Source organism: Bradysia coprophila, assembly GCF_014529535.1.
Source record: "Bradysia coprophila strain Holo2 chromosome X unlocalized genomic scaffold, BU_Bcop_v1 contig_12, whole genome shotgun sequence".
NCBI classification, from domain to species: Eukaryota; Metazoa; Arthropoda; class Insecta; order Diptera; family Sciaridae; genus Bradysia; species Bradysia coprophila.
The window spans coordinates 4471872-4497359 of record NW_023503293.1 but is presented as its reverse complement, the minus strand read 5'-3'; the positions used below and the strand labels follow the sequence as shown (position 1 = coordinate 4497359).

The window sequence follows — 25488 nt, the reverse complement described above, 5'->3', positions numbered from 1 at the left end:
TATGTGTAAAACACATACCAAATGGAAACCTCTAATCGAAAGAATTTTCTTGTGAAATACATTTTCCGTCTACTTCTCATCGTAACCTTCCGTTTTTCCTATTTCTTTAAGGCAATGCACGTAGACACGATAACATAATTACATCAATTTGTCGAACGTCATTGATTTGCGACATCTATCAATCGACTTGAATCATTTTTCATTTTAACGTTTAATCGACTTCAGTGCATTCCTGTTCGGTTTTGTCAATATACTCCGTCAACAAGCTTTAAGTGTGACCATATCGTAAACGAACGGTCTTGCTTTGTCACGTAAGGGTCCGTATCTAAACATTAATATGCGAAACGGTGCTAGAGATCCTTAAAAATTCTGCAGCCAGCTTCCAAATATACTCTAAGAAAAAGTGAAGCGAATTCGGAACGGTAGAAGGTAAAAGAAAAATCGTTTTTACAATGTAACCAAATGTTAAAGTGAAATCAAGGGTTCCATTTTTCACGGTAAATTTACATTAACCAACCATATAAAAACTTCTGAATTTGTAAACCGATCCATCCATTTTTATCATTTATCAAAGCCGTGTTACACAATTTTTTTTCTATGAAAATTTTGTTAACTGACTCTTCCATTTAACTGTGTTTTTATGCTAGTTCGATCTCCCTCACACACGCACTCCTTACATTTTATATGGATTACATACGTATATGTTGTATATATAACATATCAAACAAATGCACGTTGTTATACCTAAATAAGTTTTGGGTATTTTGGATTATTTTTAAGGTGGTTTAATCACTTATATATCCAACTGTATTTGTTAAAGCTGTCAAACTTACGTTCGAATGTTTGTACAAACGAGGCGTCAAGACGTGAAATGAAAAATCCATTATGGTTTTAGTAACTCCATTATTGGTGGTAGTTTAATATAATTGGTGCGTGTTTGTTTAGCGTTTTATCGAAAATGGTTTCGTTGTTGTTGGACAAATTCATGCTTCCTATTTCTGTTTTTTGTTTTCGTTTTTTAAGTTTTTATTTTGCGTTTATTTCGCTTTTTCACATTTTAAGAACATACTAGCTTTAAATGACTTGGTGATGAAACTACTTAAGGAATCCACTAAATAGAAGTCGTCGACGAAGGAGTCATTCTGAGCCGTAGGAAATTGTGAGGAATGAAGCGGCTTAGACTACGACTGAACTTTAATAACATAGGCCAATAGCCTGTATCTAATAAAAGGTCACGTCTCTAGGGCAAATTATTACTCTACTTACTACCCGACTTCAAATTTAGGCCACAACATTTGTTTTTAAGTGCTAGGACGGCTCTAACAAGTCCCTATGCATCTGAGCAGTCGTAGAAAATCGAAATTGTTTGCAACATAAAAAGTATTGGTAACCAAACGACAAACAAGTTGAAAAATTAAAAATGCTATCTCTAAGCGCTCGAAAATATAAGTCGTAGAGCAAATGTTTTTACATACATAGGTCTGTTCCAAGGCCAAATGAATTGTCAAATTACTGTCAAATTTCATCCATAGAGACATAACCTCATCAACATTGATGAAGTATATATGAAAACCGATCTCTGTGGATGAAATCATGCTCAGAAGCTTTCCGTAACGAAAAATCATAATCACAGAAAATTTTATTTGTACTGAGCTAAAAATGACGTCATGTCCACTTTGGATTTTTGGACTAGATTTTTGTTTTAATTTGAAACTGTAGTACGCGTTTGCACATTATCATGAAAATGTCAAATCAAATGCAAACTGAAAAAGTGAAAGATTAATCAACATTTTTGATCCAAGTTTTTTTTTTCTTCGAAAGAGTTCTTCACCGTGTTTAGTGTCGATCATTAATAAGTGCCTTGTCAGACATTGTATTTGTATTTGCAATGTCGAACGAGTAAGTAGCAGAAATTATTTCTTATTCGATTGAAATACACACTTTTCGTGAATCGGTTTTACGTTTCAGTCCGATTTTTTGTTTGTTCTGTTTAATGGCGGCGTTCTAACAAAAATTTTGTTTGTCGATTTCAGAATCGAAACAATTGACCTCGACGAAGAGCTCGACTACGAGTTGGATATGGATATGGATCAACGGCATGAAGATGCCTTATTGAATGAAGAGGAGTGTGGTAAAGTGAAAATTCGTTTATAAATAGTTATACACATCGTGAGCCTAATCAAGTTCTTCGCACCGAGATTCATACAACGTTTTATGCAACAGAGGGATCTAAAGTTCGTAGTTTTCGAACATTATGATCTCGAGTTGCATAAATTTGTAGAAAAATGCTCGATGTTATTACCAGAGAAGATAAACGCGATGTAAAGTGCTTGATGTAACTCGGAAAAATAGGTCCGACATAAAATGTTTCTTGAAGTCTGATTTCGTGTGTATGAACCTAATGTAGGTCCAGCTGATTAGCTGTACACTGTCAAGCATAGAATTCTCCATTTCGTACTAAAGATTTCTTGCGACTAAAATTTATTCAAAAAGGATTGGTCAGTGAAATTTAGACATGAGTTAGCTTCAGTTGTTTCTTACTTGGTCCACTCATACAAACAAAAGTCCTTAAACGTCTTTAAACGATTGTAAAGTCGTATGAGCGTTTTTTTTTTGTATGAGTGGACCAGCTAAGGAACAACTGAACTACATTGATGTCTAAATTTCTTTGACATTTCCTGTACATAATTTTCAAAATTTTTCATCCAGATGACGAAGAACATGAAAACGACCTTGTCACAAAGATGTCCATGACATCTGTTTCATCAGTTGAACCGGTAGCAATAGTTACACCAACTGAGCCGTTACCGACACCGTGTTACTCAAACGTAAATGATTTCTGGGGCAAATCGATTTCAACTTTTTCGAACGTATTGCAATCAAATGCAACCGAGCCGACCAATAAAGCGGTAGAACCGCTAGACACTTCGAAAAAACACATCGATTTCAATCACATTCAGCAACCCGTAATTGAAGTGTTTCCGACGGTTGAGCCTCAACAGGTTGTCCTTGATGACAAACGAGAAAATGTGGCCGAACCGGAGAAATTGGAAATTAAGTTGGATATGCGTTCACCGTCGCCGGATCCAGAAGGACTCAGTCAGTCTGAGGCCACATCGTGTATGTGTTTATTGAAGTGTAAGAGCCCCACAAAGATTCATAATAGAATTCTAATTTTAGCGTCTTCGTCAACATCGTCGTCAAAGAAATTCGACTCTAAGAGGAATAAAAACAAGAGTAAAACGCGCAGATTCGTAAGTAAAGGCACCGTTCTACACAAAGGGCCTGTACGCTCCAAGAATCGTATACCAAGCTTGATGTCAATTAAAACTCAGGTAACAAGATTTCACAGTGAAAATAGTCCTTTTCGACGTAAGAACCGATTACAATGTCCAGCCTACGCAGCTGGCTTTTCCTCGCACCCGATTTCCACTTTTAATTCAGGAACATCTTCCAACACAAGCGATCCGCAAGAAAGTACCTTTCATTATCAAAGCGCAAGCAAGTGGCAACTCTATTTCACGAACAGTGACTGTCAACCCTGAATTCGGTATTAAAGCTTGGATCTGTCCACGCAAAAACAAACAACTCATCGAGAAAAATTAACAATTTCAGAAGGGTTCACGTCCGCAACAGCTTCCAATACCGACCGCAATGGTAGCACACAATTGAGTACTGCTGTCAGCAATTCGTACTTCAACAATGTCGTGATAAACAAACGACGATCGACAACGTCGCTGGAGACGATTAGTAAGATTGATAAGAAAGCAACGGAACCAGCAACTCCGATGTCAATTGATACGGGAGAGATGAGCGTGGATGATAAAAATTATCTAATGGCCATCGAAGAGCAGAAGAAGAAACGAGAAGAAGTTTTACGACAAAAGGAATGGAAACGTGATATGGAGGTAATTTTGCTACCATTGACTGTTGGCTATGAGTTTCGCTAATTTATCACTACTTTCGGTAGGGCTGGCAATTCCTTGACGACTAGTACGAATTCGGATATGAGTATTCGTGACAATTCAAAAGTTTGTTGCACCGTTTTAGTTTTAATATGAAATACAATTAGTCTGCACGAGTGCCTGCAGTTTATGATTGAGAGTGATGATCACATCAAGGTACAATGTTGCCTGTTCTTTATTTGTCGAACTTGAATTACATCAGTTACACTTTACGATCATGGAATAAATTATGAACCACAGAGATTTTGTGACAATTATTCCTTCAAGATCATTTCCGACCGTTTATAGTATGTTACGTCACTGTTTGTAAATATTTGTTTAGGCAAGTGTGGGGTTTGCGGAAAAAGCCGAAGGCGAGTGGAGTAATCACACGTGCCTAAACAAGCATTTACAAGCAGTGACGTAACACATTTTACTATGCTGGTGCATGTAATAAGGCTATTACATGTATAGGCAATAACCTTTACATCACTCGCATAGTAAAACGTCGTACTACACACGGAAAATAAAGTGATATCTCGTATCACGATGAGTAAAAGTACCTCGGGCTGCCGCCCTCGGATACTTTTTCTCATCTGGATACGAGATATCACTTTACTTCCCTTGCATAGTAATGTACTATTACATGTTTGTGGACGGTAAGTGCATTTTCCCTGTCACAAGCAGTGATGTAAAGTGCACTTTACCGTGCATAAGCATGTAAATGTTTAAAAAACCGGCAGTTCGTGTGAGTCACTGTTGGCCGAAAATGGCCCCATTCAGAATTAGCGCTCAAATTAGCTATTGAAGGCCTGTGTTAACGTTATTTACCCAGACCATCGTTACAGCTAATCACCCAAAGGTTTTCACACACACACACACACACACACACATACACACTAAAGAGTCAAATCATAGATTGGAATCAGTTCAATTAGAAGAAATTGGTGTAAATTCCTTGCCTTATAATAGAACCTCTCACATAACAAGTTAATCGTCGTAATATTCCCCATTATCTATCCGAATTTCCGTTTATAACGACGTTTTAATCAACTCATAAATGGCACCACACAAAAAACCCGAAAATTAAAAACCAACAACCAACGAAATCATGATCTTCCAAATTGTCTTTTCTTTCGTTATTAACTTCTTGTTAAAATAATATTCTCTCCACTTGACCCCTCTGTGTCTTCGTTTCTTTATATACAATGTATTGTACGTACACACAGCCCGTAATAATATTGAAACGAGCGCTGAGACGGGATTAAACAAAAACCCATTTTTTTCGCTGCTTCTGCTGCTGGTTGGCTCGTTTTTTTTTGTTCTCACAAAACTTTTAGTTGATTTTCATTTTAATTTCCAGCAGCTATCACTAAACATACTCGGTATAAAACACAAAATTTATAAGACTCATTCTACTTCTATACCGTTTTTTTGCCGGTGCTACGTTTCTTTTGATATTTAATTTACGAAAAGTCATTAGCCAGCTAAGAGTTAATGGGCTTTTGTCCAGGCTGCATCGTTTTTAGAGTATATTTTCTTTTATTCTGATAATAATTGTGTGTTGGAAGAAGTGGTGTATACACACAGTCGGTTGATGTACATATTTTATATCGTGGTCGCTTCATGTTCCTATATATATATATATATATATTTTATACGTATGTTGAGTATGCCCTCCATAACAGATTAACTATGCCGATTATATGTATTAAGGACATGGAAGGAAAAATGATTTTTTTCTGCTCTTGTTTTTATGTATATAACACAACGGTATAGCATACAATACAATGTTAATATCTCCAGCACTAGATCATTATTTTCTAATAACGGGCCACGATTCCAAGAGAGAATTAAATTACAGCCGATAGGGTTCGGTTGGGGGTTAAATTAATACTAATTACATTACTTAATCCAGCTAACTGACTTTATGACACTAGATCGGCGGTGATTTATGTGTGTCAAATTAGTGTGGCCCCCTCACTCCCCCCGGTTATCTTTTTTGATGTAATTTGAATATTGATTTTAATTGGATTTGAAATTTGTGTGCGTACACATTATTCGGTTGATTACGTTGGCTGCTGACGTTTTTAATGAGTGCTGGTTGTTTTGATGTGACGATGTGTGTTTTTTTTTACGAATCAGAATCAGGACATCAAAGGATGTTTGGATGTTAAAAAAGCATAAATTTAAGTGCAATCAAATAATTTTGCAAACCGACACTAACGACTAGCTGAAAAACGAACTGTTTAAATAGCCACGATACAAACAACACTCTACGGTTTGTATTGAGACTATTTAGACGTCTTCTCTATCGCATATCGTTAGAGCATGGAGCACGGTGATAAGTTTGTCGGGACAGTCGTGATTTTATCGAATCCAATTTTCATGTATTCCAGACGGAATGGCGATTAATTGTTGATCGAAAATTTTGCAGCTTCTCTTCGTTTCTCATTTTTTTATATAAATTTAAAAATCGTTTGATGCTGCTGCAACATCATGCAATTTAATGTATACACCAGAATGTGTACACACAAAACATAATACGAAATAGTCGAAACATTCACGATAAAAGAAACAGAAAACATTTCCATCATAAAACAACAACAAAACAAACAGCAACACTGTGAGTATAAAACCATGGAAAACCTCCCAATGAAACCCATCTTTTGCAAAAACATAATTCATTCATCAACGGTATGACAGTCTTCATCTTCCAAGTAATTATAAAACGCACTCTTACGATCAGATAATTAAAAAAAAAAGTTAATTAAATATCGACAGAGACTTTTAATAACGGATCAACGTTTTTTTTTTCGTGCCTCGAAATTAGTTTTGTTCACATAATGGACTTTCAATAGGTAGTTAAGGTCAAGGCTCTGCCAGAGAAACGGAGAGGAAAAAAGAATTTGTACGCAATATTCGCCCAATTTGATTTATTTCTCTCCTGTTTTTGGATTTCATTTTCGCAATTTTCTTTCAATGCAATCTATTCTCGTGTGTACTCTATGAAATAAGTTTTCGAGTGGAATGGATAGACATAATCCACATGGTCATTGAAATCGAGTTTTACTCACTAATCAACAGGGAAATGAGTCATTACTGCATTGACATGAGCGTTAATAGTACATTACTGCTATAAGAATGTATATAGGAGCCGTGTACGCATACGAGAGCTTGCGCGAGTATTAACACGAGGCTTCTTTATATATCAGTGCCTATATTCGCTAAAATATTTTCACGATTTTTCTCAAATTTTCACGATTTTCTCAAATTTTCGTGAATTTTCCCAAAAAGTTTTTTGTGTGAAAATTTGAGAAAATCGCGAAACGTTGAGAAAATTCGTGAAAATATTTTCGCGAATATAGGCACTGATATACATCCTTATATCAGTGTGGTATATAATACCTTGCGCAGCTGCCTTCGGGTCGAGTTGCAAACGCCACACTTGGCAAACAAAACAGGGAACGTGTTCTACTATTTGTCTCGGCCCTTGCATCAAAACTACATCGACATTACGAAAGTTGCGTTCGTACGGCGGCTCAAATTTCGCTCAATATGCACAATATGCAAAGTATAATTACAACTTGTTGGTGTTGTTTTTGTTTAATTAATGTTATTAACTGCCACTTGCAATTAAAATGTTATAAAGTCGTTAATCTTGATTGGCAAACGCACATCATCAGTTTGATTGTATGCAATGCACTCAATATATGCGTGTGAATAAAATTCTGATTTGAGACGAGAGATGTAAATCAAAATTGTCTCAAAATTGAATACCAAAAAATGTGTCTAGATTTCGTGCGACTGAATAAAGTTTACTGTCGCCGCGTGCGATTCTAATGAGAGATATCTAGACCGCAAAAAAATTATCAAGCCGTGGTTAAAATCTTTTGGTTTTTTATATTCCTCATCCAGTGTGGTTTCGTATAGCCGACAAGTGTTCTAATATTAAAAACCCGCTGACATGATCATATACTCGCTGTAACTTACTTCATTGATTTCAAAATTTGAACTGTTTTGTTTTTTCAACCAATAAATCTCAGACATTTTATATTATACAATGTACCTGCTTACAACCTGCACTACGATATTCATTATCACGAGAAAAAAAAAACAACAACATAACAATCATGCCATGCCAGTAAACAACCACAACACACACCAGCTCTATATATTATGCTATACCGCAACATTTCAATGTTATATGTCGTTTGATCACTTGGATCATTTACTCAGAAAAATTCTTTGACGGATCGCCTTGAGCGAGGCATTTATTCAAAATGAAGAGAAGAAAAAAAAAAACAACAACGACACCACACTCTGAACAAAATGTTTGATGTGTATTTGCGATACTAAACAACAACATTAAATGTTTATAAAAGCATAAGTTATAACGCTATTAAGTATTTAAATAATTTTTTTTTGTGTGTGTGCATATGATCAGTGGTCACATACAATTTAATGGAAATTGCGTATTTTATACGTATGGAGAGAGAATGGAACATTAATTTAAGACATCTACAAGTCTTAATGAATTGTAAATTATTTTGTAATTAGACACGTGCCGACGAATATTTAATGTGAATAAATAATTCTACGGAATTTGTGCTTTTAAATCACCAAAACCATTTCGATATTAAACAGAATCCATAAATGCGTACTGACGAAAAAATAAATAAATAAATTATGACCAATGTCACATTAAATTGAACAAGTTTGCACGACAACTTTCCCATTAAGTAGCCCCCATTTAAAGAAAATTGGTTTCTTCTACTTTGCACGTTTAACAGGCTCTTGAAGCTTTCAACCATGTTATATATTTATAAGTTTCACGCTACGAGTACGAGCATTGCTTGACTAGAAAGCTATATTATACTTCGGGTTCATTGATGGCTTGTAATAATCCACTTCTTTCTTAAATGGTCTGTCAATGTTTCTAACTTTGAAGTGTTGTCACACCATTATACTATACTCTTCTTATTATATCTTACAGCAACTAGCCACTTCTTTGTTTGTTAAAATTGACACTTCTTGGTTGTTAATAAATCAAAATTTGACTCATTGATCTTAACAAACAAAAAAAAAACAAAGCAAAAAAACAACACAAAAAAGTTGTAATTACAGTTATCGCATGTTGAAAATTATTCTCAAATTATTGCAATTATTTTAATATAAAAATACATTTATTATAATTTTATTCCTGGACCGATAAATTTATTGACATGTAAGCAAGCAAGATCGGCTGGTAAGTTCAGTTCGTTCGTTTCGATCATCATTTTTTTTCGTACTTAATAGTTTTCGTTTTGTTTTCGTTGCAAAAGCTCTAAATCACGCCGGCCTTTGATGGACATACATAAACACATTTTCTTCGGGTTAAATGTACTGTGAATTCTTCTTTTTTTTCCATTTCATTTTGAGATGAATTTTTTTTTTAAGTTACCAGCACAAAATTAATCGTATAATATGTTCAGTCCGTATCCTCTCCGCTTTGGCTATTATCGTGAATTTTCTTGTCATAGTTCATTTTGAGTTATTTATCCTCTTGTCCGATATATTACATTTTCAATGTTCGTCGTTTAATATTTTCTTTTCGTTTTTTTTTTATTTCTTCTTCTTTTCTTGATTCTTGCTCTCTTCATCATTTTTCAACGTTCAAAAATTTTTCGAATCATTTTTGCTAAATTGCAACGAATTATTTTCGAAACTTCATATTACAAAAAGGTCAGCATATTTTGACTGTTTCACCATATTTCAGAGACCATTTAAAAATGATGTTTTATTTAAATTACCGTTCACGCGAATCGTTCAAAGTTTTTGTTGTGGTTTTTTTTTCTGCTGTTGTGCTGTTGTATCCACTTGATTGATTTGAGGAAATATGCAGACAGTCGCATACTGGTGTTTAGAATGACTTTTCGAATGTATGCAATGTCATTCTCTTTTTTTGTTGATGTTGCTTTCAAAGACACTGATCGGGTCGTTTCACTTAAGATCAACATTTTTATTTCATTGCTATCGGAAGTTGCTTATTTCTACGCGCAGATGACCTCTAAAAATTCCTGTTACTAAGGTCTTTGCTGAAGGAAATGTAGTTGACTTCTTGGTATCAGTGGTTCGGGGTTACAAATTGAGTAAGACAGATAACGTGAGACGGATTAATAATTGCCTTCAGCAGAAAGCTGCAATCGATTTGCAGCAACATTCATAAAATATATTCGTATTTTCAGTCATTTTTTGAAGAGCGATAAGCGATAACGTGAATGTTAACTCATTGACCTATTTTTCAGATCCCACAAACGTTGCGTTGCCACAAAAATTGAAAACGCAATTGAATTGAGCGAACTTTGCTTCGAATCAACAGTTATTTGTTCAACGAGGGAAGAAAAGTTTAAAATTGCATTTCGAGGCTTTTGCTTGTGGCCAGAGTGTACCGAGAGCCACTAGACATCCGAGAAAATGCAATATCCAACTTTTCTCCCGAAATAGTCACAGCATTTTTCAAAGTTCCCGAAGTTTCAGCTGAGGTGAGAAACTGACTATTTTCTCGCCTGCGCTGTGAAAAATTGTTTTTTTCTTTAGTTCGAAATTAAAGAAATTTTCTCTGTCTCTGCTATGTCTCAAATTCATCCCGATTTTGCCATATTGTGTTATGAATTTTTTCCTACATTACACGAAAGATTCAAGTTTCCCTCCTTTATTTCCGTTCGTTGTTTGTGCGTATGATATATTTTTTTGATTTGAACTGTATGTTCGACTGTATGCTCAAACTGTTAAATGAATATTTAATTTTATTGGGAAAAAAGGGCAAACCTCACCCAGTAAAATAAATCAAATTATCGAACGAGAAAGGTTTCGAATCATTATTTAATTCCCGAAACCGAAATGTGGCTATAATTTGATATTCTATTCCGAACAGGAAAAAAACCGACCCAAAACCACCAACGTTTTTCATTCAAGAAAAAACGGAATATTAAAATGTGTGTATAGACACTAGACGCAAAACAATCAGAATGGAATACCTTACTCATTTCGAACCTATTAAAATCATATTTTAAAAGCGGCCGAAATCAAACGATAATGAGTTTGTACAAATAAATCAACACACACACATATATATATCTACTGGACTGAGATGAACGAACACAAAAAAAAAACGAAATCTAAAAATTTTTATTTATAGCCAAGACAAGAACTTTTAATTCTTTTCCGGATTAAAAACTTCTAACGTCTATTAATTTAGGATATTACCATACCAAACGGTTCTATTACATAATTTTACAAATATTATCCGTCTGATACGTATCCCCCATATCACGGATATATTATATCCAAAACAAAAAAAAACATCACAACAAAAAAGTGACTGAAGTTCCAAGTCACAATAAATGTGTGGTAAATTTTGAAGAATTGGAAAATAATACAAAAAAAAACTTATAAATGTTCTATCCGCCAAACTATAAAACACAACGGCTTGTATAATATTCATACAGACATATTCATTCGAAACGCTATCGAATACGACTTTAATTGATTCTGAAACGTGATAGCGCAGCGGGTGTCCATTAGTTTGAATGAAAACAAACGTGTTGCCATTGATTAAACCTGGAACTATCATCAACAGAGTGTATTTATACATATATGGCCATTCATATAATGCATTCATATTTCAAGGTATTGTTTGTGTGTTAGTTTGTAATATATTGTACAAATGTAATATGTTCTTGTAATAATCATGACAAAGTTTTTAATGTTTTATGACACACCTTTTTATTGATGTTTCCACAATTCAATTTATTGTTGTCTCTTTAAAACACCTTTTTGTTTTTTGTTTTTTTACGTTTCGTTTTTTTTTGTGTGATCAATGGTGTCATATTGGTATTGGGTGGATGAGGCTTTCTCCAAAGCTGGGCGTTGAAAAGTTCGATTACAAATTTCAGTTTTTTTTGTGGTGTGAAGTGAATTCTTAATTTCGAATGATTTTTCGTTTCAAAGTTTATTTGTGCTAAATCAACGGAAAAATCATTCATGAGAGCCGGAACAAATATGTAATACGCCCCGCATACTCCCATGTAATATGAAAATGGAACTATTCGGCAGTAGAAATAACTGTGTTCGTTTTCCTATACGTTTACATTTAGCAAATTTGGTGGAATTCAAGTACCTCGTTGTCTCTTAAGATTACCGCTAACATCTTGTTACAATGTGTCACACGTTTCATTGATTTTAAGATTTTCATCAATAGACATTTTTTATTTATCTAACAACAGGCTTAAGCATCAAATAGCATCAGCGCTACTGCCCTCTTTCGTTAAGTTAAATTAATTTCGCTTACGTTAAGTTTTTCGAACCATTTCCAATACAAGTTTTTTTGAGACCAATGTTGGACTATATCGATTTGATTCTCTAGAACTACTGATTACTGAGAAAGTTCATTTTATAAACAGTTATTAAGAGTAGCAAAGCATTCAAATCTGTAACTGTCAAATCGAGTCTCCCCTTTTGAATTGTGAACAATCGCCTGAAAAGCCGCAATATCTGTAAAATCTTCTATTGAAAGCAATTTCTGTAACTTAGACCTTCAAATTGCACCAATAAAAGATATTCTAGATCAAACCCGACCGAAACAGTCAGTTCAGTGATATCGACTGTCAATGCAAAATCAAGTCCATGACTTCCTAAAAAATAGTTACACACACAAGTAAAAGTCGAGTTTTCATGTGAAACTTGATGGTAAGATGCGAAGCCATGTTTTCCCGAAGGTGTGCAAAGAACTCATTGAATTATGAAAAAGACGGTGAAAAGTATATAACTCTCTGCCAGACAGCTTTAGAGAGATAGATTAGAGTTTAGGGAGGCTTCTTCGACAAACAAGAACCCAGATCAAGGATCTTTTGTTCCCTACTCTCTGACCTAACTAGCTCCATCAGGAAGATTTTTCTGTTTTCGATAAGAAGTCGTTAAGACATTTGCCATGGCAGATCCTCATCTTGGAGTTCATAATATCCGAAGGTGCGTATAGTTGCTACGTGTTTTTATACATATAGTTGCTATATGTAAAGTTATACGTACTGTTCGTGACTAATCATGTCGGTCGTATGTTTATACCATACGTGTCCGAAGTAAGGCAGGAAAAAGACTGTCTAGCAGCCAGTTATACATATCAGACGTTAACTTTTCTATCAGTGGATAAACGACAATTTTGGAACCGTGCAAGACCTTAATCTAACTAACATTAGCGAGCCAAAGAAGGTTTTTTTAAATCGTGAATTATCGCCGCCGCCGGTTATATAGAACCATTAGTAAGACTAAAATACCAAACACCGAGTCACGTCCTTTGAACTTGTATTCCGCTATTAAATTATGTGTGTGTACACAGTTAAGCAAATGCATTTCGTTGCCGAGACACAATGCGAACCTATTATATCCCTTCTCGGTTGGACGATATAAACTATTACCATTTCACAATATGACAAATTATCGATTTCAAATTATCAGAATATTAAAATAAAAATAAAATAAAAAAAATTGATATTCAGAGTTCAGTGTTCATGTAATAATTGTTTGATGTAAAATATGTAAACGAAATGAACTGAGAACCAATTAACAGGGTAATTTTCATTTTTAATAAACGTTTAATTGGAAGAACGTTTTAGAAAAAGAAATATTAATTTGATGTATTGAATGTGTAAATAATAGTGTGCTTGTTGTCGAATTATTATTTGTTAAAACAATATAAATATCGAAAAAGGGTTAATGCTAAATCCATAATTTATGTGTTTGCTTTGGAAATTTTAATTTATACATTAGAATGTCATCGAAGTTGTTAAGTAAATGTGCACATAATAAATGCTGAAAACGGTATTAACTGAAAAAATAAATACATAACAACTCTGGGGGATGATAATTATAAGGAAAAATAGAAAACTGTACACATGGATAGACATTTTTAATGAGGTGCTAGCGAGAGTACCGGGAAAATATAATATGCCAGGAACGGAAAGTGTTTTTACTACAAATTCTAGGACTTTTCATATCAACTCTAATTGTTGAGGAAATCATTGAGTCTAGTTCCCACATGAAAATGTCATTTTTCGCAACAAGTGACGAAAAGTAGGACTTTCCGTTGCCTTTATTGCGAAAAGCGTTGTATACAACTCGATGATATAGTACATTACTATACCAGTGAAGTAATTTGATATCTCGTATCCAAAATTCTTTTGTGCCACCGAGAATTGAAATACGACGGATTTCAATATCGATAACTAGATTGAAATGTCCAAAATTACAACACCCGTTTTCATGGCTTATTACAACACTCAAACCAGTGTTGAAATGAAATTCGTATGAGTTATTACAGCATTCGTTTTAAAAAAATGCAAAGCAACGTGATCGATCAAATTCGAAGAGTGATTGTTTACAATGAAAATTCTGAATTTTTGTGCATTTGTCTATTTCAATTCTCGGTTGGCACAAAGCATGATGTGTTACACGTATTGTAATGAGATTTTTTCAGCACACGACCCAAGGAAAACTTGGGTCTAGTGCTGAAAAAATCAACATTACAATACTTGTAACACAACATACTATTACTTTACTAGTGAGGTAATGTGGCCCTTCCACTAGTGAAGACCCTTTCCCTCGCTCGTAAAGTAAAACGCCATACTTTACACGTGAAATAATTTGATATCTCGATACGAGATTAGTATGTTGTGTTACAAGTATTGTAATGTAACTCGCTCCGCTCGAAAGGAAAACTTGGGTCTAGTGCTGAAAAAATCTCATTACAATACGTGTAACACATCATGCTTTGTGCCAACCGAGAATTGAAATAGACAAGAGCACAAAAAATCATAACTTTCATTGACAACAATCACTCTTCAACTTTGATCGATCACATTGCTTTGCATTTTCTCAAACGAATGCTGTAACAACTCATACAAATTCCATATCAACACTGCTTTGAGTGTTGTAATATCACATCAAACGGGTGCTGAAATAAGTCACTTTACAACACTAAAATGAGTGCTGAAAAGAGTCGTATTTCAATTCTCGGTGGCACAATAGTATGTTGTGTTACAAGTATTGTAATGTTGATTTTTTCAGCACTAGACCCAAGTTTTCCTTACGAGCGGAGCGAGTAAGGAAAATTGGGTCGTGTGCTGAAAAAATCACATTACAATACGTGTAACACATCATGCTTTGTGCCAACCGAGAATTGAAATAGACAAATGCACAAAAATTCAGAATTTTCATTGTAAACAATCACTCTTCGAATTTGATCGATCACGTTGCTTTGCATTTTTTTAAAACGAATGCTGTAATAACTCATACGAATTTCATTTCAACACTGGTTTGAGTGTTGTAATAAGCCATGAAAACGGGTGTTGTAATTTTGGACATTTCAATCTAGTTATCGATATTGAAATCCGTCGTATTTCAATTCTCGGTGGCACAAATCAAATTACTTCACTGGTATAGTAATGTACTATTTTATTCACATCTAGTGCCTAAAAAAGCATTTGTCACTCGGTTGCATAAATTATTATTGTTAGTTGCAAATAAGTGTTACTGGTCTGTAATAGCTTAACAATTTTGTGGCTCATCGAAAAACTGATCCATTGAGCACCAAACTAAAACTGTTGCTGCGAGAGTGTTTCATTCGTTCCACTATTTTTCTACTCACTGTTCAGGCAATTCAAATATTAAAAACTTGAAATAAAAATGTCATCGGTATCGAAATTTTATATCGAAACTACAGCTTAAATAGATTTTTCTATGATTCTATGACATTTCTAGTATATTTCATTTTCGTACTAAAACTACTGATCTCGGCGCACTATTTTTGTGTGAACCAACTTCACTGTTATGACATTTCATGGATATAAGAGTTAAGTTATTTCATAAGAAAATAGAGCGCAACGAAGACGAGTACTGAAAAACGTGCGGCGCAAGGGAATGGTTTCCTACAGCGTCGACAAAAATCAGAGATGGACTATGTTTGGTCTTATGTATGTTAAAGCTTTTGAAGTAAAAGATTGTTTAACGAATCTGTTGATAATATTTCGTTCAAAATAATTACCAGATTGGATAGTATAATTGTTGATAAGTGGCTCTAAATGTCCGAAAAAATTGTCCTAATTAACTGAATTCAAACTGTTTCAGTAATTCACGTAAATACTAAGACTAAATATAAGCAAGGGCTCGCATAGACGTGGGCATGAATTTGTTATAAGTTCCTGCAGTTAATTACCAACTAAAGTATCTTTTCGCTCGAAATACAGTAACTACATAATTACTTGTAAACGCATTCTACAAAACTAACAAGTCCCAACACCAATCAGTGTCAATTGTTTTCATTCAAAAACAACAAAAATGTAATCCAATAAGACAACTCATGTCAAAATATACTTCAAAACAACCTCTCATACAAGTATGAAGACGTACACAACACGCAAGTATCTTATTGGTTTCACCTTGCTCATTTTCCACAAATGAAATTTAAAAAAAATTAGAAATCTTTGCTTTGGATGCATTTTTTTCACTGCAAATTCTGCATATATCTTTTCGGACATTTTTCATACGTGTGTTCCGACTCTGTATTCGGACACATCTTACTTGTTCGACTCGATTTTTGTATTATTTATTTAGCCGAAGAAATTGCTTTTTCTTTGCATTGCCTGCATACATTTTTCGATACACATATTTTCTTACACTCCAAACAAAACGAGTTAGTGTAATTTACAATTATTTATGTTGAACTGTTCTGCAGCTATCATTTACAAAACAGTGATATGCATTTCCAAGATTCGAATAAAAGATTATTATAAATTCATGTATAGAGTTTAGTTCACATAAATGTTGCAACGGTGCGTTCGGTGGAATAAAATAAAATAAAAATAAAAGAAAAAAAAAACCACCGAGACTATGTAACGTTCAATCATTCTCCAACATATTATAGTATGAGTTTCACGTCACAAAACTGGATTTTAAAATTCATGGCAGTTTTTGTGGAAATAAAAGTTTTGTAAAAATAAACGATGTAATTGCGTGTTACTCGAAATTGGACTACAGACGCGTTGATTTTTAGAATATAAGATTTCAGTTATGGAAATAGATAACGCTACGTAAAATGAAGAACATTATAGAATTTATAAAAAAAAAAGAAGAAGAAGAAGAATTGTAATTCTGAGTTTAATTAAATCTGAATATATCTCTTTCGGTCATTCTCAGAAAATGAATCGTTTTAATTGCTGGAGAATATTAAAAAAGTTTGATTAAAATTACAGCAAAAAAAAAACTAAATTTACGTTCTTTTTACGCAGAGTCTACTCTCAATTAATTCTACCTTTTCATTTCTATTTTTACTCACAAATTACTGAATTCGAGCAATTAAACGCCGGTTGTAATTACATAATTACTTTAAATTAATTCTTTTTATAGAAGTCAAAAATCTGAGATTTACGCATGAACGCAAAAGAAGGCTTCCGATGAATACGACTAAGTAACAACAAATACACACCGGTTCTATTAAACATTTAAAAACAGACTCCCACCCCGTACTAAGTTCTAATAGAAGTGTCTAGCTATTAGCTATGTCCATGAACCAAGAACCGGGAAGCAATTTGTGCAATTATTGATCTCATTGTGCGTCGCAACGTCAAGGAATATTCTACTAACAACTGTATGAGCTTTGTCTCAAGGTACCTCTTGTTTTATTCTCAGTGAAAGAAAAATTTTCCAAGCAAGATCCTTCCTGTAATACAGGACCTGTATCGACTTCTTGATCACGTCGTGACTAACATATTGATCATAATTTCACTATATAAAATTTAGTTGTCAAAAACCAGACTCGATCATTTTATTTTGCTTTTAAGTTAATTGATCATAAATCGGGCGCTCATCAATCTTTTAGAAGCGCATCGCAATATGATCATCAAATTTGTCATCTCTTTTGTTTAAATCGGCAACTGTTTGAAATAAAATCTTTTACTTCAATTGTTCAATTTTGCTATATAGAAGAAACTTAACTGGAATTCATTGTTACCGATAACAGATAACTAGCCGTTTCTAATAATTTTAGCAGGAGTGTATGTACTATATGAACTGTATGTCAGAAGAAACTGCCAAATAGTGAAATTCGTCATGTTTCAAATCAAAAAGATCACGTTCGTGTAAAGGCTTCGTATTGTGAACAGATGATTTCGTTCAGTTAATATTACAATAAAATGCATTAAAAAACGTCGATTTTCTATACTATGTTTGGCCACCGTTTGTTGAAAAAAAAAAATTACGAGAAAAGTAACGGAAAACGGAAGTACTTAGCACTTTTTGTTGTTCCTTTTGGAGAACCAATACCACACTCATTCTGAGTCCACATATCAGAAGGATCAACGTAAGTAAAAACAGCAATTAACATTTATTGTTTACGATGAGCCTATGATGATGCTCTACATTTTGAAATCAAAGTAACAAGGGGTGCTTAGGAGAAGAGCAAAAAATGATTAAATCTGCTACTTCATTTTTTCAATTTGTTTGACACAAAATCTTCTACTTCATTCGTTTAAAGGTACATTTTGTTATAACAGCACTTTAGCCGGAAGCCATCGCTTATTTTTGCGGTCGCTGTCGAATTCCCAACAGATCGTTAGCCGATTCTGAACGGGTAACATTACTTCCTGCAATATTCATCTAATCGGACCTACCATGTAAATTGGTAGTCATTTACAATGTCTATATATGAGCTTAAATACCATCCAAACGTAGGATTAGTAGTGTCGGCATGCAATGGCGCGTGTTTCATTGTACTGAACATATAAACTTTTTGTCAATGCACTGATTCCAAATTACGAATGGGATATTATAGTTTGAGCAGTTCTGTGGTATTTTTATGATATCAGACTCTACACATACAATGGTGAACGCTATCATTTAAAATCTTCTGATGGGTGTACGACTTTGCAAAATTCGCACATTAATAATTCGACTAAATCGTAGTCTCAAAAGTCAATCCGACAAGTTATCAAACACTTAAAATGTCAGCAAAATCTTGTTTAACATCTAAAACGATAGCGTTACCAAACCATTCCAACCTTTTTTCCGATCCTCTGGCTAACAAAAGAAGAAGAAGGCAAAAAAAAGCAAATAAATAAAATTACATAAAAAACCTGTCATCGATACCACTCCACAAACTAAAATATATTGCGTGACCGTATACATTTTTGCCACTCTTGAACAAAAAAGGAAACAGACCAACAAAATGTTAGTGCTTAAAACAAATCCTTCAACAAATCAAGTTCGAGTGTAGAAGAACAACAAGAAGAAGTACAAAAAAAAATCGGCGTACACGATCTGTACCCAAAACGCAGCAGGATGCCGAGATACGTTAGTTGTACCGACGGGTGGGATGACAGCCGCCTTTTGATTTGGGTCATTATAATGATTACATCGTATAACCCCTGCGATCAACAGGAGGGTACAAAATCGGACGATCAAACAAAATGATGAAATTGTCTTTGGTAAATGAATTACCCGTTCTAACGATGTTTGATTTTCGATTGAACCCCCAGCCAATTGGCACACGAATATAATATTCACGGCGTATCTTTAACATGGGGTTTTTTGTGTGTGTTTTAACCGGAATAATAATGTTAATTCGTTGATCAACCTTCATTCTGATGAACTGGAAAAATATTTGAAATTTTTCCCGACCTTTCTGCTCGTTTTTTAGATATATTTTTTTAAGAATTTTAGAACGGAAAAAAATATGTGTGAAGCAGGGTGTCGCATAATTAAATAACAAACCATTTGACACTACAATTAATTACACCGAATCTGAGATTCCATGACGACAAATTTGAAATTCCAATGTCGAAATAAATTAGTCGAACCGCATTAAGATGTTTTCTCTTTAAATATTACTCAAGATTAAAGATTATCACCATAGAGAATGGAGAAGAAGAAAGGAATTGAAATGAGTGGATAAGTGTCGCATATTATAAATATGGAACTGTTTTGATGTTATATTATGTTGGAAATGTTTTATTTTTAAATAAAAATGTCTCTCTGCATATGTGCAGAAAGAAAAATGACGAAAAAGAATCTATCTGTCAGCACACATGTGCGATAGAATTTTTTCGGTAAAGGGAAAACCGAAAAATCTGTTCACTGAAAAACATTTTAACAAAATTTTAATGGGAGCGCTAGGATGGTTTCTTTTTTCACATTACATTTTTCTTCTCATTTGTGTTTCTGATGAGGTATTTTTCAAGTTAATTTATTAACCATTTTATGTTCATTTAAGATAAAATATGGATTTTCTATGCAGTCAGATGGTTCAGCAAAGAATAAAGATATTAATTTAAATAGTCAGAAAGGAATCCCCCTTCTGCACTCTCTGTTCTTTGGTTGGTTATGTAGTTGTTTGTTTTACGTATAATTATTTATAATTGGCATGTTAAGTATTTTGATGAGAAGTTATTTATTCAAATTAATTAGAACATCAGTTCTAATAAAAGTAATCAAGACTAAGTAATTTCAGACACAGACTGGCATTGATTTTGTTTCTTTAATCAAACCTGTTGAATACTGAGAATCTAAATCAGAAATACTAGTTTTTGCACCAGGAGTATTGTCCTTTTGAACGGTGCAACCGAGCTGCCAGGAAGAACCTTAGAACTTAAATGTTATTTTTTGGCCTACACTTTCTTAAAATCGATTGCTGGCCAAATGGCGAAAAATGTAAAAGACAACCTGTGAACCTGATCTACTCTTTGCTTCATTTGGCCAAAACCGTGTACCATCATGGCTTCACAGTTATAAATCGATTTTAAGAATGTGTAGGCCAAACATTGACATTTAACTGGTAGGGTTCTTATAAGTTTCCACGACGAAAGGGTTTTGTGTAAGGTCCCAATCCAATCCCGAACAAATCTTAATTGGTTTTTATGTCTGTCACCCACCAACCCCTTCCCTAACCCTATCCATAACACGAGTTAAAGTGCTTCAACTTTTTTAAAATTGATCTTCAAGTTCAAATAAATGCGATCAAAAATTGCATATTCATTACTAGACGAAATTCAAACTATAACTTTTACTAGTGACAACAGACATGCCGCTAACATTAGTATCGATTCGGTTACGTTTTTCGATCAGCATATTTACACCGAATCTTTTACTTCATTTGTTGCAACATACCGTTTGCTATGTAAGATCACACTGTTAGCCAGTGCTTATCATTCACTTTTGTCGTTGCTGATAACAGTAGAAGACGGTACAGATGAAACTTTTCTTTTTGGTGTATCATCTTCTTGATAATTCTTTTAACTGAGTTTTTCAGCCTGAAAACACTATCTGACTATTCAGTCTAACAAGTTTTTATGACTGATATGCGTTTGGTTATCCAATAATGGTAAACCGAAATTGTTGTCCCTGACATTGCGTGCTGTTACTTTTGATTTGAATGATCAGTCAAATCGCGTGCGACTGCTCATTTAAATTGTGAATGAATCGAGCGAAGATCAATTTTTGGAAGAAAAAAAAACAAATTCATTCTAGCGTCGATCTATTCGATGATAATTGAGTTGCCTAAGTTATACAAAGCCACGGTCTATGCGTGTAAGGATGCATGAAAACAAAACCCAAAAAATCTGTTATCTTCGGTTTGTTTAACGTCCAATTAGGTTGATTTGCATAGAACTTTTTCGCTATTATTTACAAACAAAATTGAATGGACATGTGAGAGAATCGAACGTTGATCGTGAAAGACTTTAACAAAAAACGAACCTCATTTTCTCTACAGATTTTCAAAATATATCAACAAAAAAGAATAGAAAAAAAAAACAAATCAGAAAAATATAACTTACAGCACTAACAGTAGGTTTCTGTATATGACTCGTAATGTTTGTGATATTCATTCCCATCGGTATCTGCGAGCCATAAAATTGGCCTGCCGACGGTGTCATGTCGGTCAACATTTTTCGATCGTATTCACTCAATTTGATTTATTTTTATGTTATCTTGCACAATGTGTATGCTTTTTCCTATTTCAAACAAATATATGGTATAACACACAAACAATATATCAGGACAATAGGCGGTAGAATACAAAAGAGAAGTGAATGGTTTTTTCTTCTATATTTATTTCTCTTTTTTTATGTAATTTTGAAAAGGAATAATTAGAGTGTCAATGGTTTCTTTATGTCAGATTTTGTACCATTCATGTTACATATTGTTGAGGATTGAGGAAATTTTGTTGTTTTTTTTTTATCGTTTTGTTTGACGAAACGAAATCAAATTTGTCAATTTTTATGTTGAACGAGCACTGTAGATTTATTTCTCTCGAAAATCAAATAGAACTTCACTCCGGTATTAAAGTAAATTAACAAAACTTTCCGCGGATAATGATCATTAATTCACAAAAAAAATCTTTAATTCAATCAAAAACACAAAAAAATGTTCATTCCGACCGAGATATATCCTGTCAAATCCTTTTCTTTTATATTGCATTCAATATAACAAACAATAGATCCTTGTACAAACATTCGTCACAATACTGATAATTTATTGTCTATTCAAAAAATTGATAGGGTTAAACGCGCGTACACACAATAAAAACATACGTATCTCAAACGAAGTCGGTGATAACTAACTTGGTTTCACTAAAAACTAGTTTTTGACATGACAAAGTTATACAATGACGCCCATTCTCCCACTTTATCGAACCGCCTTTAATGCGGTATGAACCAATGAAATGAATAGGGAACGAAATAGGGAATGAAAAGACAACAACAACTGAGGTGGGGAACAAAACCGGATAAGTGGATGTAAGAAACCGGATCTGACTTGCGCAAAAAAAAGTAAAAAATAAAATAAAATTGAAATAAAATGCACGATACATACGATACAAATTAATTTCATTTTGGAACAGTGGGTTTTTGGAATGGTATTGGTGTTTGAATGTTTACTGTACACACGGATGGATAATAGTTGTCGTTGGTGTTGGTGTTGGCTATAATATGGCAATACAAAACCATGGAATTGCTTACAGAATAATGAAAATGGGCTATAAGAGCACCACTTTGTTGAAGTGAAATGGTCTCGTTTTATGAAAGAAAATCGACTTGCTGAGTTTGTGAAACATTTTTATCGGTCTTTTGCCATCACTTAATTTTCAACTCAAGTATATAGAAGATAATACTAAGTATGTACGTACGTACACACATATTGCAAATAAGTTTGTGGTTTTTATTCCTCTCGTTGGTTATTTATTGTTTAATTTTCGTTAATTTCTCGGAGTCGAGGTTCGGTTTTTCTTTTATTTGTTTTAAGCAGAAGAAAAGAAATGTTTTTTTTCTGCTATCGAACTGGTACCGATGAATGTTACACACCGCATTACATTATACACATTTTCGCCGTTGTTGTATAACGCTAGATTGTCATACAAGCCTTAAAAAGAAGTGTTTGATCTGCAATCTCTGAAATTAAACTCATATATAATTATGAATGTGATGGTTGTATAGATTGTTGTAGTTATTGGTTTTTTCTTTTATGAAAATGTAAAAAGGGAGTGATCGAAGGTGTTTATCAGATTAATCAGACTTTATGTGATGGAATTTCGTTGGCATAAAACGAATCTGATCTGTAGATTATTGGAAGAGATACACATACACCTATTTAATTGTGGATTTAATTGCAACGAAATTGATTTATTGTTTGTAATTATTTTGCAAATTTCCATGTGTAATGGTTATGCTAAAATGGTGAAATCAAAAGCACATGGGCCTTTTGTATAAAAGTGAAAAATTGGTCACTTTTACACGAAATAGAAAATTATTTTATTAGGATTGGAAAGGATTTCCTATACCAAATACTATGTCAACGAAATAATAGATTTATTGAATCACGATATAATATTCGAGTTACGAATATACTCGGAAGTTACGAATTCCCTTAGGATAAGTTAGGGGAGAATGGGTAAGGAAAGCAATCTTTCCTTTGCACCTAATATAAGCTGTCATATGGCTTTCTTTCATTTTTTTTCTATTTGGAATAGGCAGCTATTTGAATGAAGATTTTGTTAGGGTAATTCATAGAGGGTAATTAGAGGAAATTAGATGTTACTACCTAATCCATTATTAGGAAAAACCATATGAGCTTGATCAATCAGGCATTCGAAACAGGGGCCCATGGGAAGTGAGTCCATCGTTCTACTGATTAAGCTGTCCGGACAAACAAAAATATCTAGGAATTCCTACTTAAAGATTACTTAGTTCTTTTTATACTATTTAGTCATACTAGAGCTAAAATATCTATAGATTATGGATTTTCTGAAGAAAACGTAGCTTGTAGTAAAAAGGGTTCATGCCCCTGGTAGGGTTGCCATTTTTCAAAATTCAAAAAGAGGACATTTTGTAAGAAAAAAGAGGACAAAAAAGAGGACCCTTTTTAATTCGAAAACAACAAATGAAGTACTAGATTTATTTTTGCGTTTTATCGTTGGATGGGACGAAATGCAAAAGCATTAGACCTACAACGCCTTGCGGAATACGTTTTCCATGCGAAACATGCTTTCGACGCGCAACGGGACAGTGTATCAAAGAAATTTTTGCACTGTAAAAAAATTTGGAAGAATTTTTCATACTCTATTTGGCAGCTGTCACTCAAAGCACTTTTGCTTGAAGAACGTTGTTTCCATGCAAAACATATGCGAAATATTATCTTTAAAAAATAATACTTGAAATTTGCACTGTATCGACGTTACCACTGTTGCCATTTATATCTACTCCTGATTATAAAATTGAATGACTTTATTTGTTTACATGGACTAGCTAGTCAACCATCTGAATGGAAGTACCACTTCCGACGTAATGAACAAAATTGAAAGTCGGCCGCTGTAATTAAAACCGTACGTATTTTTCACAACACAACTAAGTTGTATGTCAATCGAAAACCAAGGCACAAATGTATAATAAAACATAATTAAGGTGAATTAAGGTGCCAACGTCCATTGTTCCCTTCAAAGAAATCCCATCAAACTGAAACCAGTTTTATGCATGAAGCTGATAAGAGTTTTTTACCGTAGTTTTTACTACAAATTATGAACCTATTCTACGTCAAGCAGTGACGATATTGCTGGATAAATATTAAAAATCGCTGGGTTAGCGCACAAATTGGAGGGATTGTATGTTACTTCACCAGCCGAAGATGCAAGAAAGGCTTCTATTGGCTGTGGTGAATTTCTGTGATACAGCCAGAGGAAGTGAAAATTCAGCATGAATTTGCTTCCGCTGTTTTCTCCACACAAACAATCAAAACTGTTTATACGTCTTCATACGGATTTACCACTACCACACGCGTGCATGTAGCAGCTTCAATCGTATAAACAGAATCTGATTGTATCGAAAGACACTTGAAGCCAATTCATGCTGAAAATTCAATGCCTCTCATCGTAGTTGAAATTGTCAATCATCTGCTACAGAATCTTTGAGAACCTTCAATACTAGCTAAGCTCAAAATATCGAAATGTCAGATAGAATCTCCACGCAGG

The 25488-nt window shown here is 34.0% G+C and overlaps 2 protein-coding genes across 8 annotated transcripts in view; one reads left to right on the top strand and one right to left on the bottom strand.

The window, feature by feature from the left end:
- LOC119067127 (transcription factor Sp9) overlaps positions 1-22593 on the bottom strand; it is a 41315-nt gene extending 18722 nt beyond the window's left edge. For 2 of the 5 annotated variants that reach the window (XM_037169901.1, XM_037169902.1), the window contains exon 1: positions 21806-22593. In XM_037169901.1, the coding sequence (XP_037025796.1) occupies positions 21806-21916 (111 nt within the window). In that variant the 5' untranslated portion in view covers positions 21917-22593. Of the gene's footprint in view, positions 1-21183; positions 21262-21805 lie in introns of those variants that run through there. The other 3 variants (XM_037169903.1, XM_037169905.1, XM_037169906.1) reach the window with 2 other exon arrangements.
- LOC119067129 lies at positions 1723-4206 on the top strand. 3 transcript variants are annotated; one of them, XM_037169911.1, is made up of 7 exons: positions 1723-1899; positions 2034-2131; positions 2710-3120; positions 3181-3335; positions 3397-3550; positions 3616-3908; positions 3971-4206. In XM_037169911.1, exons 1-7 carry the CDS (start codon positions 1889-1891, stop codon positions 3992-3994), a joined length of 1146 nt encoding a protein of 381 aa, XP_037025806.1. In that variant the 5' UTR covers positions 1723-1888; the 3' UTR covers positions 3995-4206. The 3 variants fall into 3 exon arrangements, with proteins under 3 accessions (XP_037025806.1, XP_037025808.1, XP_037025807.1); XM_037169913.1 differs by having other exon boundaries at positions 1731-1899; positions 3406-3550; XM_037169912.1 differs by having other exon boundaries at positions 1731-1899; positions 2034-2133; positions 2715-3120.
- Positions 22594-25488: the final 2895 nt, after the last annotated feature.